Source organism: Rhinoraja longicauda, chromosome 12 (assembly GCF_053455715.1).
Source record: "Rhinoraja longicauda isolate Sanriku21f chromosome 12, sRhiLon1.1, whole genome shotgun sequence".
NCBI lineage: Eukaryota > Metazoa > Chordata > Chondrichthyes > Rajiformes > Arhynchobatidae > Rhinoraja > Rhinoraja longicauda.
In genome coordinates this window covers 53,751,048-53,765,591 of record NC_135964.1, presented here as the reverse complement: position 1 = coordinate 53,765,591, position 14,544 = coordinate 53,751,048, and the positions used below count along the sequence as shown (strand labels likewise).

General features: G+C 57.9%; 1 protein-coding gene across 2 annotated transcripts; it reads left to right on the top strand.

Annotated features, from left to right (window-relative positions):
- Positions 1-481: 481 nt before the first annotated feature.
- gatd3 (glutamine amidotransferase class 1 domain containing 3) lies at positions 482-12,838 on the top strand. 2 transcript variants are annotated; one of them, XM_078409758.1, is made up of 7 exons: positions 482-595; positions 4,999-5,051; positions 6,734-6,844; positions 7,730-7,849; positions 9,002-9,094; positions 10,975-11,131; positions 11,905-12,838. In XM_078409758.1, exons 1-7 carry the CDS (start codon positions 497-499, stop codon positions 12,031-12,033), a joined length of 762 nt encoding a protein of 253 aa, XP_078265884.1. In that variant the 5' UTR covers positions 482-496; the 3' UTR covers positions 12,034-12,838. The 2 variants fall into 2 exon arrangements, with proteins under 2 accessions (XP_078265884.1, XP_078265885.1); XM_078409759.1 differs by lacking the exon at positions 482-595 and adding an exon at positions 637-770.
- The last annotated feature ends 1,706 nt before the right edge of the window (positions 12,839-14,544 follow it).

The following is a 14,544-nucleotide window of genomic DNA, read 5'->3' as shown; positions in this document are numbered from 1 at the left end:
AGCACCTGCGGTTCCTTGGGCCAGGGGGCGGGGCTCCATCACTGGCCCCGCCCCCACTCCCAGACTCCCCCGCATCCCCCTGCCCTCACTCCCAGACTCCCCCGCGCCCCCTGTCCTCACTCCCAGATTCCCCCCGCCCACCGTGCCCTCACTCCCAGACTCCCCCGCGCCCCTCTTGCTCTTACTCCCAGACTATCCCGCGCCCCCTCGCCCTCACTCCCAGACTCCACCGCGCCCCCTCGCCCTCACTCCCAGACTCCCCCGCACCCCCCTGCCCTCACTCCCAGACTCCCCCGCGCCCCCTGTCCTTACTCCCAGACTCTCCCCCTCCCCGCCCTCACTCCCAGATTCCCCTGCGCCCCCTCGCCCTCACTCCCAGACTCCCCCGCGCCCCCCCCCGCCCTCACTCCCAGACTCCCCCGCGCCCCCCCTGCCCTCACTCCCAGACTCCCCCCGCCCTCACTCCCAGACACCCCCGCGCCCACCACTCGCCGCCATGTTGTTCAGGCCGCTCTCCGTCTCTGTCTCCGCTTCGCTGCGGCTCTGCCGCCTCCTCTCCGCCTCCCGCGGGCCGCGCGCTGCCCGGGTGGCCGTGGTGAGTGTCCGGCGCCGGGCCGGGCCCCGGGGGGGGGGGAGGGGAGGGGTCCGTGACCAAAGATACTAGAGGAGCAAGATGGACCACTCGACCCGACAAACCCCAGCGCGTCACGGCGCCATTTTAGTCGGCAGAAACTCGCAGAGACATTAAAAAAGAAAAATAACAAAAGTCTGTGAGTTGACGGATGAGATATATTCTGTATTTTGACGGCGTCATCACACACTGTTCCCCCACAACACTGGTCACACTGCGAGAGGCGGAGCGCACGGCGGGGTTTGCTTACTAAAATGGCGGCCGTTCCGCCCCGCTGTGTGCTGCACTTCAGTGCGGGCGATGTCCACGCAGTGGGCCATCCTCCTCCTCTAGTGTCTTTGTCCGTGTCCGTGACAGTGACAGTGACGGTGACACGGTGTCCGTGACAGTGTCCGTGACAGTGACGGTGTCCGTGTCCGTGACAGTGACAGTGACGGTGTCCGTGACGGTGTCCGTGACGGTGTCCGTGACAGTGACGGTGTCCGTGACAGTGACGGTGTCCGTGACGGTGTCCGTGACGGTGTCCGTGACAGTGACGGTGTCCGTGACAGTGACGGTGTCCGTGACAGTGACGGTGTCCGTGACGGTGTCCGTGACGGTGTCCGTGACAGTGACGGTGTCCGTGACGGTGACAGTGTCCGTGACAGTGACGGTGTCCGTGACAGTGACGGTGTCCGTGACAGTGACAGTGACAGTGTCCGTGACAGTGACGGTGTCCGTGACAGTGACGGTGTCCGTGACGGTGACGGTGTCCGTGACAGTGACGGTGTCCGTGACAGTGACGGTGTCCGTGACAGTGACAGTGTCCGTGACAGTGACGGTGTCCGTGACAGTGACGGTGTCCGTGACAGTGTCCGTGACGGTGTCCGTGACAATGACAGTGACAGTATCCGTGACAATGACAGTGTCCATGGCAGTGTCAGTGACCATGTCCGTGACAGTGACAATGTCCAGGTCCGTGACAGTGACAATGTCCAGGTCCGTGACCGTGTCCAGGTCCGTGACCGTGTCCAGGTCCGTGACAGTGTCCGTGACTGAGGGGTAACTTTTTCACACAGAGGGTGGTGGGCAGTTGGAATGAGCTGCCGGACTGAGGTAGTTGAGGCTGGGACTATCCCAACATTTAACAGTTGGACAGGTACATGGATAGGACAGGTTTGGAGGGATATGGGCCAAGGGACTAGTGTAGCTGGGACATGTTGGCCGGTGTGGGCAAGTTGGGCCGAAGGGCCTGTTTCCACACTGTATCACTCTATAACTCTATCACATATAATACAAAGCAGGAGAGTTTAATTATCAGATGTACCGAACACAACAAGCCTGTAAACACAGTCCTCACAGTGATGGTGAACACTACAATAAATGATGAGTGTAAAACAGCAGAGTGGTGCAAGGTCAATGTGAGGCCGTGCAAAAATATATTGAAATATAATGGACTCGGCAAGTGAGGTGTAGTTAGGAGCAAGGTTCTTTTAGTTTAGAGATACAGCGCGGGAACAGGCCTTTTCAGCCCACCGGGTCCACGCCGACCAGCGATCCCTGCACACTAACACTATCCTACACTCACTAGGGACAATTTTTACATTTACCCAGCCAATTAACATACAAACCTGCACGTCTTTGGAGTGTGGGAGGAAACCAAAGATCTTGGAGAAAACCCACGCTTTTTATTAAACCTTTTGGTACCTCTCGTTTCCCTCTCCCCTGACTCTCAGTCTGTTTAGTGCTGAGTCCTCCAGACTCAGGAACAGCTTCATCCCCAGGGCCATAGCTGCTATGAATCGGTCGTGCTGAGCCGGATGGTCACATCGCACAGATCTACTTGCACTTTATTCTGTTTTAAAACTGTTCTAATTTGTTTCATTGGGTTGTTTAAATTAATACTGATTAGCTAATTGATTTATTGCATCGTATGGGAGGCGTATTCCCAATCTCGTTGTACCGCTGTACAATGACAATAAAGATATATTGTATATTGTATTGTGTGGATGTGGTGTGACCGAGTGATTAGTTGAGGGGTGGGGCAGAAGCTGTCCGTAAGTCTGGGCGTCGGAGTGGCAGCTCCTGGATCTGCTCCCAGAGGGGAGGGGAGAGGAGAGGGAATGGCCGATACCGCCCGCCGTCCTGATGCCGCGCACCGTGAAGGTTCCCTGATTCACTGCCACGTTACTGTCACGTGTACCGGGCAACAGTGACCTGGTAAAACCGTACGGCGGCCGGTCGCACGTCGCCATGTATCTGGTGCTGGCAAGGTTACAGACGTTCACCGTTACAACTGTCCTCTCTACTGCCTGTCGCCACACATGGCAGCAGTCCCCCCCCTCCCTCCCTCCCCCCAAACCGGGGTCACCATCATACATGGCAGCCCTCCATCATTCACAGCCCCCCCCATCATTCACGGTCCCCCCCCCCCATCATTCACAGCCCACCATCTTTCATGGCCCCCCCATCATTCACGGCCCCCCATCATTCACAGCACCCCATCATTCACAGCCCCCCATCACTCACAGCCGCCCCCATCATTCACAGCCCACCATCTTTCATGCCTCCCCCATCATTCACGCCCCCCATCATTCACGCCCCCCATCATTCACAGCCCCCCCCCCCATCATTCACGGCCCCCCCCCATCATTCACAGCCCACCATCTTTCATGGCCCTCCCATCATTCACGGCCCCCCCATCATTCACGGCCCCCCCATCATTCACGGCCCCCCCATCATTCACGGCCCCCCCCCATCATTTACAGCCCCCCCATCATTCACGACCCCCCATCATTCACAGCAGCCCCCCATCATTCACGGCCCCCCCATCATTCACAGCACCCCCATCATTCACGCCCCCCCCCATCATTCACGGCTCCCATCATTCACGGCCCCCCATCATTCACAGCCCCCCCCCCCCCCCCCACATTCCTGGATGAGGCCCCAACAAGGAGTGACTCTCCCTGTTTGTCCGAAGTTTCTGGTTAGGACGAGCAAACCCCCTCACGCTGCCTCGGCAAGACCCCCAGCGTAGACCACCCCCTCTCCTCCCATCGGGCAAGACCCCCAGCGTAGACCACCCCCTCTCCTCCCCTCTCCCATCGGGCAAGACCCCCAGCGTAGACCACCCCCTCTCCTCCCATCGGGCAAGACCCCCAGCGTAGACCACCCCCTCTCCTCCCCTCTCCTGTCAGGCAAGACCCCCAGCGTAGACCACCCCCTCTCCTCCCATCGGGCAAGACCCCCAGCGTAGACCACCCCCTCTCCTCCCATCGGGCAAGACCCCCAGCGTAGACCACCCCCTCTCCTCCCATCGGGCAAGACCCCCAGCGTAGACCACCCCCTCTCCTCCCATCGGGCAAGACCCCCAGCGTAGACCACCCCCTCTCCTCCCATCGGGCAAGACCCCCAGCATAGACCACCCCCTCTCCTCCCCTCTCCCATCGGGCAAGAGGTACAGACGTGTGGAGACGCACACCTCCAGATTCAGGGACAGTTTCTTCCCGGCTGTTATCGGGCAACTGAACCGTCCTCTCACCAACTAGAGAGCGGTCCTGACCTCCCATCTACCTCATTGGAGACCCTGGGACTATCTTTACTGGATTGACCTTACACCAAATGTTATTCCCTTTATCCTGCGTCTGTACACTGTGGACGGATCGATTGTAATCATGTACAGTCTTTCTGCTGACTAACAAAAGGCTTTTCACTGTACCTCGGTACACGTGACAATAAACGAAACTGGACTGGAATGTTGGCAGCCTTGGGTCTTGGGCAGAGTTGATTCCAGACCAGGCTGTGATGCAGAGTGAGGAGATGCTGCCCACAGTGTTGCCCTTCCTCGGTGAGCCTAGAGTCAGGATGTTGGTGTGATCGTGGCCTTATACATCACGAAGAGGTCTGGGAACAGCTCTGCCCAAGGCCAGTGTCGTCCACCCTCATCTCTGGACCCCCTGTGCGTGGGGGGGGCTGAGGATGTGGTGGTTGGGTTGGGTTGCTCCTGGGCCTGGCCAAGATGGCCGTCCGTGAGTCACGGCGCCAGGCGGGAGAGGGCTCTGCTTGAGCCGGCCACCTGCCCCTTTTCCGGGGTTACGTCCGTCCGTGCCCGGGTGGGGTTAGAGAGGGACCACGCGCTGCCCACGGGCACCCTGGGGGTCTCTGGGACCGCTGGGCACCGCGGGGGGTGGCGTGGCGTGCATCCTGGACAAGGATGGGGAAATGTTGCTTAAAGAATATTTGTGTTGTGGTGGTGGGTTTATTTTTAACAGTTTCGTATTGTAAATAGTGTTGTAAATACTTGAATCAATGTATTTTTGATTGGATATAAAAAATAAAGAGCAGTGTGGTGAGTGGGAGCGTGACCCCCTGTGTTCCTGTCCCCACAGGTGCTGTCGGGCTGTGGGGTCTACGATGGCACCGAGATCCACGAGGCATCGGCGTAAGAACCATACCCCCTCCCCTCCCTCCCCTCTCCTCCCCCTCCCCTCTCCCCCCCTCCCCTCTCCCCCCTCCCCTCCTCTATCTCCCCCATCCCTCTCCCCCTCCCCTGTCCTCTCCTCCCTCCCCTCCTCTATCTCCCCCCTCCCCCCTCTCCCCCCCTCCCCTGTCCTCCCCTCTCCCCCTCTCCCCCTCCCCATCCCTATCCCCCCCTCTCCCCTGTCCTCCCCTCTCCCCCCCTCCCCTCTCCCCCCTCCCCATCCCTATCCCCCCCTCTCCCCCCCCTCCCCTGTCCTCCCCTCTCCCCCCCTCCCCTCTCCCCCCTCCCCATCCCTATCCCCCCCTCTCCCCGTCCTCCCCTCTCCCTCCCCTCTCCCCCCCCTCTCCACTGGAGGGGGCTTCACTCTGTGTCTACCTCGTGCTGCCCCAGCCAATGTAACCCCACTTTTTAAGAAAGGAGGGAGAGAGAAAACGGGGAATTATAGACCAGTTGGCCTTACATTGGTGGTGGGGAAGATGCTTGAGTCGATTATTAAAGATGTATTAGCAACACATTTTGAAGGCAGTGACAGGATCGGTCAAAGTCAGCATGGGTTTATGAAGGGGAAATCATGCTTGACTAATCTTCTGGAATTTTTTGAGGATGTAACAAGTAGAATGTATAAGGGAGAGCCAGTGGATGTGGAGTATCTGGACTTTCAAAAAGTCTTTGACAAGGTCCCACACAAGAGATTTGTGTGCAAAATTAGAGCTCATGGTATTGGGGGTAGGGTATTGACATGGATAGAGAACTGGTTGGCAGACAGGAAGCAAAAAGTAGGAATTAACGGGTCCTTTTCAGAATGGCAGGCAGTGACTAGTGGGGTGCCGCAAGGCTCGGTGCTGGAACCCCAGTTATTTACAATATTTAACAATTTAGAAAAGGAATTAAATGTGACATCTCCAAGTTTGCGGATGACACACAGCTGGGGGGCAGTGTGAGCTGTGAGGAGGATGCTATGAGGCTGCAGGGTGACTTGGATAGGTTGGGTGAGTGGGCAGATGCATGGCAGATGCAGTATATTGTGGATAAATGTGAGGTTATCCACTTTGGTGGCAAAAACAAGAAGGCAGATTATTATCTGAATGTTGTCAGATTAGGAAAACGGGAAGTGCAACGAGACCTGGGTGTGCTTGTACATCAGTCACTGAAAGTAAGCATGCAGGTACAGCAGGCAGTGAAGAAAGCTAATGGCATGTTGGCCTTCATTGCGAGAGTTTAGTTTAGGAACAAGGAGGTCCCACTGCAGTTGTACGGGGCCCTGGTGAGACCGCACCTGGAGTATTGTGTGCTGTTTTGGTCTCCTAATTTGAGGAAGGACGTCCTTGCAGTGAGATCATAAGGTCATAAACAATAGTAGAATTAGGCCTTTCGGCCCATCAAGTCTCCTAACCCCATTCTCCTGTCTTCTCCCCGTAACCTCTGATACCGGAATTAATCAAGAATCTATCTATCTCTGCAACATCTGGAGTACTGTGTGCAGTTTTGGTCTCCTAGTTTGAGGAAGGATGTCCTTGCTATTGAGGCAGTGCAGCGTAGGTTCACCAGGTTAATCCCTGGGATGGCGGGACTGTCATATGATGAAAGACTGGGTCTTTCACTCTGTGTCTACCCCGTGCTGTCCCTGTCTTTCCCTGACCCAGGATCCTGGTCCACCTGAGTCGGCGGGGAGCGGACTACCAGGTGTACGCACCTGACATCCCTCAGATGCACGTCGTTGACCACGTGAAGGGGGAGCCGGCCGCAGAGAGCAGGTCAGTGGCGCAGTGAGACGGGGCGGGTTGTGTGTGCGTGTGCGTGACGGGGCGGGGTGTGTGTGTGACGGGGCGGGGTGCGTGTGTGACGCGGCGGGGTGTGTGTGTATGTGTGTGCGCGTGTGTGACGGGGCGGGTTGCGTGTGCGTTTGTGTGACGGGGCGGGGTGTGTGCGCGTGTGTGACGGGGCAGGGTGTGGGTGCCCAGTCCACATGCGTGCGTGCATTCCCTGCCTGTCTGTCCAATACCCTCTGGGTTGACGCTCATCTGTGTCGGTCTCTCACTCGTTCCAGTTCATTTCCTCCCTCAGTACAACACGACACGACGCGATAGAATGTTATTTATCCCGGGAGGGATATTGATCTGCCAACAGTCATAAAACACGAGATACATGAAACATGAAATTAGAGTGAGGATTGGGGATGTGCAGAGATTGGTGGGGTGGGGTGGGTGGGGGTCAGTCTCAGTCTACCCCACGACAGAAAGGGTTGGAGTTGTACAGTGTGACAGCCACAGGCCCATTCCACAGTGCGGTGCTCCCTCACCACCCCTCTCGCGGTGTGTGTGTGTGCAGTGTGTGTGCCCGAACGCAGTGTGTGTTGTACCCGGATCGCCATGTGCGCATGTGTGTGCTGCTTCACGATGCCTGTGGCAGTTCGTGGTGTGCGTGTGTGTATCCGTGTGTGTTCCATATAGCGGTGTGTGATCGACCTGGATCGCCGTGTGTGCATGTGTGTGCAGGTTCACGATGCGTGTGCGTGCCGTATACGGTGTGCGCGTGTGCGTGCCGTGTACTGTGTGTGCGTACCGTATACCGTGTGTGCGTGCCGTGTACCGCGTGTGCGTGACGTGTACCGTGTGCGTTGACCTCTGTGCCGGCGGTAGGAACGTGCTGGTGGAGTCGGCGAGGATCGCCCGCGGGCGGGTGCAGGAACTCGGCAAACTCCGGGCCCAGGACCACGACGCCGTCATCTTCCCCGGGGGATTCGGCGCCGCCAAGAACCTGTGAGTGGCCGCACGGTGGGGGGGGGGGGGCAGTGAGGTGGGGCTCGGTGCGGAGGTTTGGGCCGGGGACTGGGGATGGGCATGGGAGGGGGTTGTGGAGCGGAGAGGGAGTTCTGGTGACGGGGTGAGGGTGGGGAAGGGCAGCACGGTGGGAGGTCATAAATGACAGTATCAGAATTAGACCATTCGGCCCATCAAGTCTACTCCGCCATTCAATCATGGCTGATCTATCTCTCCCTCCTAACCCCATTCTCCTGCCTTCTCCCCATAACCCCTGACACCCGCACTAATCAAGAATCTATCTCTGCCTTAAATACATCCACTGACTTCTGGCCTCCACAGCCGTCTGTGGCTAAGAATCCCACAGATTCACCACCCTCTGACTAAAGAAATTCCTCCTCATCTCCTTCCTAAAGGAACGTCCTTTAATTGTGAGGCTGTGCCCTCTGGTCCTAGACTCTCCCACTAGTGGAAACATCCTCCCCACATCCACTCTATCCAGGCCGCTCACTATTCTGTACGTTTCAATGAGGTCCCCCCTCATCCGTCTAAACTCCAGCGAGTACAGGCCCAGTGCCCACAAACGCTCATCATAGGTTAACCCACTCATTCCTGGGATCGTTCTTGTAAACCTCCTCTGGACCCTCTCCAGAGCCAGCACATCCTTCCTCAGATACGGGACTCAAAAGTACTGAGGGAGGGGGGCAGTGGTTTGTGGGGGTGGGTGTGCGTGTGTGGACGTGAATGTGTGGGGGTGTGTGTGGGGGTGTGTGGGTGTGTGTGTTGGTATGTGTGTGGGTGGGTGTGTGTGTGTGTGGTGTGGGTGTGTGTGGGTGTGTTCCCGTGTGGGTGTGTTTCCGTGTGTGTGTTGGTGTGGGTGTGTGTGTGGGTGGGTGAGCGTGGGTGAGTGTGTGTTCCCATGTGTGTGTGTGTGTGTTCCCGTGTGTGTGTGGGTGTGTACCCGTGTGTGAGTGTTCCCGTGTGTGAGTGTGTTCCCGTGTGTGAGTGTGTACCCGTGTGTGAGTGTGTTCCCGTGTGTGAGTGTGTTCCCGTGTGTGAGTGTGTACCCGTGTGTGAGTGTGTACCCGTGTGTGTGAGTGTGTACCCGTGTGTGTGAGTGTACCCATGTGTGACGCTCCCTGTCTCCCACAGCTCCACCTTTGCCACGCAGGGCCCTGAGTGCCGGGTGATCCCCGATGTACAGCGGGTACTCACCGAGTTCCACAAGGCACAGAAACCCATCGGGTGAGTGGCATTGGGGTGGGGGGGAGGGAGGGGTCACCAGTGGGGTGGGGGGGAGGGAGGGGTCACCAGTGGGGTGGGGGGGGAGGGAGGGGTCACCAGTGGGGTGGGGGGAGGGAGGGGTCACCAGTGGGGTGGGGGGGAGGGAGGGGTCACCAGTGGCCATGTGGTGAGTGTGGTTAACGCTGCCATTAGACAGGGCGGCACGGTGGCGCAGCGGGTAGCGCCACTTCCTCCCAGCGCCAGAGACCCGGGTGCTGTCTGTCTGTGTGGAGTTTGCACGTTCTCCCTATGGATTCTACCAAAGATACTAGAGCAAGTTGGACCACTCCGTTGAAATCGCCTATACTGAAGTGTAGTACGCAACGGAGCGTAACGTCCACCATTTTAGTAAGCAAACCCGCTGTTCGCTCTGCGTCTCGCAGTGTAATCAGTGTCCTGGGGGAACAGTGCGTGTGATGATACCATTAAAATGCTGAATATATCTCATCTATCAACTCAGAGTTTTGTTATTTTTCTTTTTAACTGTTTCTGCAAGTTTCTGCCGACTAAAATGGCGCCGTAACGTGCTAGGGTTTTTAGGGTCGAGTGGTCTATCTTGCTCCTCTAGTATCTTTGGTTTCTCACGGGTGCTCCGGTCTCCTCCTACATCCCAGAGACGTGCAGGTTTGTGGGTTCATCGGCCCCTCTGTAAATTGCCCCCTGGTGTGTCGGGAATGGATGGGAAAGTGGGATAACATGGAACTGGTGTCAACGGGCAATCGATGGTCAGCACGGACTCGCTGGGCCGAAGGGCCTGTTTCTGTGCTGGGTCTTTCAATTGAACAAACAGTGGGTGAATATCAACCCAAAGGAACTGCAGGTGCTGGCTTATAAAAGGCATAAAGTGCTGGAGTAACTCACGAGGATCAGGGAGCTTCTGTGGAGAACACGGGTCAGAACCTTTGGAGACTCAGAAGGAGGACCTTCGGCCCGTCCCGCCTGATCTCCCGTCCATGGGTCGGCACGGCGGCGCAGCGGGTAGACCTGCGTGGGTTTTCTCCGGGTGCTCCGGTTTCCTCCCACACTCCAACGACGTGCAGGTTTGTAGGTTCATCGGCTTGGTATAAATGTAAATTGTCCCTAGTGTGTGTAGGATAGTGTTAGTGTGCGGGGGGGATCGCTGGGCGGCGTGGGCTCAGTGGGGAAGAGACTGTTTCCGCACTGTATCTCTAAACTAAACTAAATCTCTACCCTACAGTGATTTGACTCCTTCCCCATCCACACAACACCCCGATCTACGTACACAACATACATTGCCCCCCTCCCTCCCCACCCCCCTCACTAGTCCCACCTCTCACTGTACCCCCACCCCCACCCCGCTCTCTGTCCCAGGATCCCGGTCCACCTGAGCCAGCGGGAGCGGACTAACACGTCTCTGCCACCGACCCCCCTGCTCCCCCCCATCACTGCCCCCCCTCGCCGGTCTCCCCCCCATCACAACCCCCCCTCGCCGGTCTCCCCCCCATCACAGCCCCCCCCTCGCCGGTCTCCCCCCCCCATCACAGCCCACCCTCGCCGGTCTCCCCCCCATCACAGCCCCCCCTCGCCGGTCTCCCCCCCATCACTGCCCCCCCTCGCCGGTCTCCCCCCCCCATCACTGCCCCCCCCTCGCCGGTCTCCCCCCCCCCCCATCACAGCCCCCCCCTCGCCGGTCTCCCCCCCATCACTGCTGCCCCTCGCCGGTCTCCCCTCCCCCATCATCACTGACCCCCCTCATCTCCTCCCCCCTCATCACTGTCCCCATCGCCCCTTGGTCTCCCTCCCCCCTCATTTCCCCCCTACCCCCCCCCCCCATTGCCCCCCTGCCCCCCCATGCCTCGTGACTCTGTGTGTTGTTGCAGGCTGTGCTGCATCGCCCCAGTGCTGGCTGCCCGGGTGCTGGAGGGGGTGGAGGTGACGGTGGGTCACGAGGAGGAGGGTGGGGGCCGCTGGCCGTACGCCAGCACCGCCGCCGCCATCACCGCCATGGGGGCACGGCACCGCGTCACCGACGTCCACATATCCTTGCCTTGCCGGGGGGGGGGGGGGACGACGACCGGGAGGGGGGGGCGGCACGACCACATGGGGGCTTCATCCGGGCTTGGCACTCCCTCGGAAACGGGGTCCCCAGGATGGGCGTTCCCCAGGGTGGGGGGTCCCTCAGGGTGGGGGTTCACTGAGGGGGAGTTCCCCAGGGTGGGGAGTTCCCCAGGATGGGGGGTCCCTCAGGGTGGGGGTTCCTCAGGGTGGTGGTTCTCCAGGGTGGGGGTTCGCTTGGGATGAGCATTACCCGGGAGGAGGGTTTCCTCATGGCTAGGGGGGTTATCAGGGTTGAGGGTCACCTAGGAGGGGGGTGTCCCTGAGATTGGGGGTTCCCTCAGGGCGGGGATTCCCCTGGGAGAGGGAATTTCCCCGGATAGGAATTCTCTATGGGGGGGGATCCCTCCAGAATGGAGGGGGGTCCCTGGGCTGGGATCGAGGTGCCGGGAGCGGTCTCCCTGAACTGGGCTCGCCCCAGGAGTGGGGATTCCCCAGGGGGGGTTTCCCCAGGATGGGAGTTCCCCGGGAGGGAGTTCCCTGGGCTGGTGCTGGGAGGGGTCTCCCTGTCTGCTGAGGGGGGGCTCCCTGTGTGGGGTGGAGTGAGTGCTGTGGGTGCTGGGGCCTGTGTGTGTTGAGGGAGGGTGCTGTGGGTGTTGGGGGAGGGGTGGGTGTGGGGGGGGCTGGTGCTGTGGGTGTTGGGGGGGGGGGGGTTTGTTGCCGTGGGTGTTGGTCTCCTTGACCCCCTCCTCCACCAAGCGCACGTGGACACTGAGAACAAGATTGTGACGACTGCGGCCTTCATGTGTGAGACGAAGATTCACCACGTGCACGACGGCATCGGGGAGATGGTACAGCGGGTACTGCAGCTGACAGCACCCTGAGCACAGCCCAGCAGCACCCTGTGTGACCGTGGATCTGCGTGTGTGAGATTCTGTGAGATCATGTGTGTGAGTGAGAGTGTGTGTGATGGGGCATTTATGTCACCATTTTTCCGTGTGTGTGAGTGAAATGGCACGTGTGTGAGATGGGGCACATGTGTGAGATGGGGCATGTGTGTGAGCATGTTTCCATCTATGCACAATGGTGTGTGGGTGATGGTATGTATGTGCGTGTGCGTGCCCATGTATGTGTATCTGCGTGTCTTTGGGTGATGGGTGTGTGCGTGTATGTGATGGTGTATGTGTGTGACTGTGTGTGTGTGGGTATCGTGTGTGTGTGTGTGCGAGATGCTCTATGGGTGAGCTGCTGTGTGTGTGTTGGCGTACGTGCCTCTGTGTATGTGTGTGCGTGGGTATTTGTGTGTGTATACATGTACCTGTCTGTGGGTGTACTTGTGTCTGCGTGTATATCTGTGTGTGCATCTGTGTGTGTATCTGCGTGTGTATCTGTGTGTTCCTGTGTGTATCTGCATGTGTATGCGTGTGTATCTGCGTGTTCCTGTGTGTGTGTGTGTACCTGTGCGTGCGTACCTGTGTGGGTGATGTCTTGTCTCCATGCACGGGTGTGACCTGCCCATGCTGCTGCATCAATGATGTCGCATTAATGACGTGTGTGTATCTGTAGCAGGGTTGCGGTGCAGTGCAAGCGTAGAGTTTATTGTCACGTGTACCGAGGTACAGTGTAAAGCTGCGGGGAGTTGTGGTCAGGGAAGCATTAAACACAGTGACCATCATCATCGTTGTGTCTGGTGTGTGGTGGGGCTGCAGGTCGGGCGGTGGGGCGGGGGATGGTGGAGGGTGGCGGGGTGGTGGAGGGGGGGCGGGAGGTGGTGGGGCGGGTCGGGGCGGTGGAGCGGAACAGGGGGCGGTGGGGCGGGGGCTTTGGAGCGGGGTGGAGCAGGGGGTGAGGCGGTGGGACATTTAATCATCGTCTGCACGGCTCCTTCAGAGGGCAGGGCATGGATTGAAACAGTCAAGTGGGGGCGGTAGAGAAGGGTATTATGGCCAGCACATACCCAGTGGGCCGAAGGGCCTGCGTCTATGCTTACAGCACTGTGACTCTCACTCTCTCCCCACGAGAAGCCACGGGAAGAGTCGTTGGCCGAGAGGTTCTGAGTCATCAGGTCATAAGGGATAGGAACAGAATTAGGCCATTCGGCCCATCAAGTCTACTCCGCCATTCAATCACGGCTGATCTTATCTCTCCCTCCTAACCCCATTCTCCTGCCTTCTCCCCATAACCCCTGACACCCCGCACTGATCAAGAATCTGTCTGTGCTTTAAACATATCCACTGACTTTGCCTCCACAGCCGTCTGTGGCAATGAGTTCCTCAGATTCACCTCCCATGTGGTGCAGCAGGTTGAGTTGCTGCCTCAGGGCGCCAGAGACCCAGATTCCATTCTGACTTCGGATGCTGTCTGTGTGGAGTTTGTACGTTCTCCCCGTGACCTGTGTGGGTTTTCTCCGGGCGCTCCGGTTTCCTCCCACGTCCCAGAGACGTGGGGTTTGTAGGTTAATCGGCCCCTCTGTAAATTGCCCCCCAGTGTGCAGGGAGTGGATGAGAAAGTGGGATAACATGGAACTAGTGCGTGGGTGATCAATGGCTGGCGTGGACTCGGTGGGCCGAGGGGACTGTTTCCGTGCTGAGTCTCTAAACCAAAATTAAACGAAACTTATTTATATGTCAACATGTCACGGTCACAGGTAGTAACTCAGCCCGGCCACTGGTGGGCGCTGGATGCCGAGGGAGAGCGCCAGAGGTCCCATTGTAGTAAATACAGTCTGAAGAAGGGTCTCAACCATAACCGACACCCGTTCATTCTCCATAGAGATGCTGCCTGACCCGCTGAGTTACTCCAGCACTCTGTGAAACGTCACCTATCCATGTTCTCCACAGATGCTGCCTGACCCACTGAGTTACTCCAGCGCTCTGTGTCTATCTATTGCACTAAAGACTCCTACGTATTGGTGTCGACTAAATAACAAGTCAGCTAATTATACTGTGAAGTGCAGTTTGCTTTCCCCGAGGGCTTTCTAATAAAATGCCAGCCTGTGATCTCTGGGGCACCTGTCAAACCAGGAGCCAATTGATATTAATTGGACTAATAATCCTTGCTAAGATAGACACGTGTATAAAATCATGAGAGGAATAGATCGGGTAGATGCACAGAATCTCTTGCCCAGAGTCGGGGAATCGAGGACCAGAGGACATAGGTTCAAGGTGAAGGGGAAAAGGTTTAATAGGAATCTTGAGGGGTAACCTTTTCACACAGAGGGTGGTGGGTGCATGGAACGAGCTGCCAGAGGAGGTAGTTGAGGCTGAGACTATCCCAACATTTAAGCAACAGTTAGACAGGTACATGGATAGGACAGGTTTGGAGGGATATGGACCAAATGCGGGCAGGTGGGACTAGTGCAGCTGGGACATTGTTGGCCGGTGTGGGCCTGTTTC

What these genes read in the sequence shown, in the direction of transcription:
- gatd3 (XM_078409758.1), top strand. Translation starts at nt 497, where the DNA reads ATGTTGTTCAGGCCGCTCTCCGTCTCTGTCTCCGCTTCGCTGCGGCTC. An exon ending in GCGCTGCCCGGGTGGCCGTG is followed by an intron (nt 596 to 4,998) that starts GTGAGTGTCCGG and finishes CTGTCCCCACAG; the next exon opens with GTGCTGTCGGGCTGTGGGGT. An exon ending in TTCGGCGCCGCCAAGAACCT is followed by an intron (nt 7,850 to 9,001) that starts GTGAGTGGCCGC and finishes TGTCTCCCACAG; the next exon opens with CTCCACCTTTGCCACGCAGG.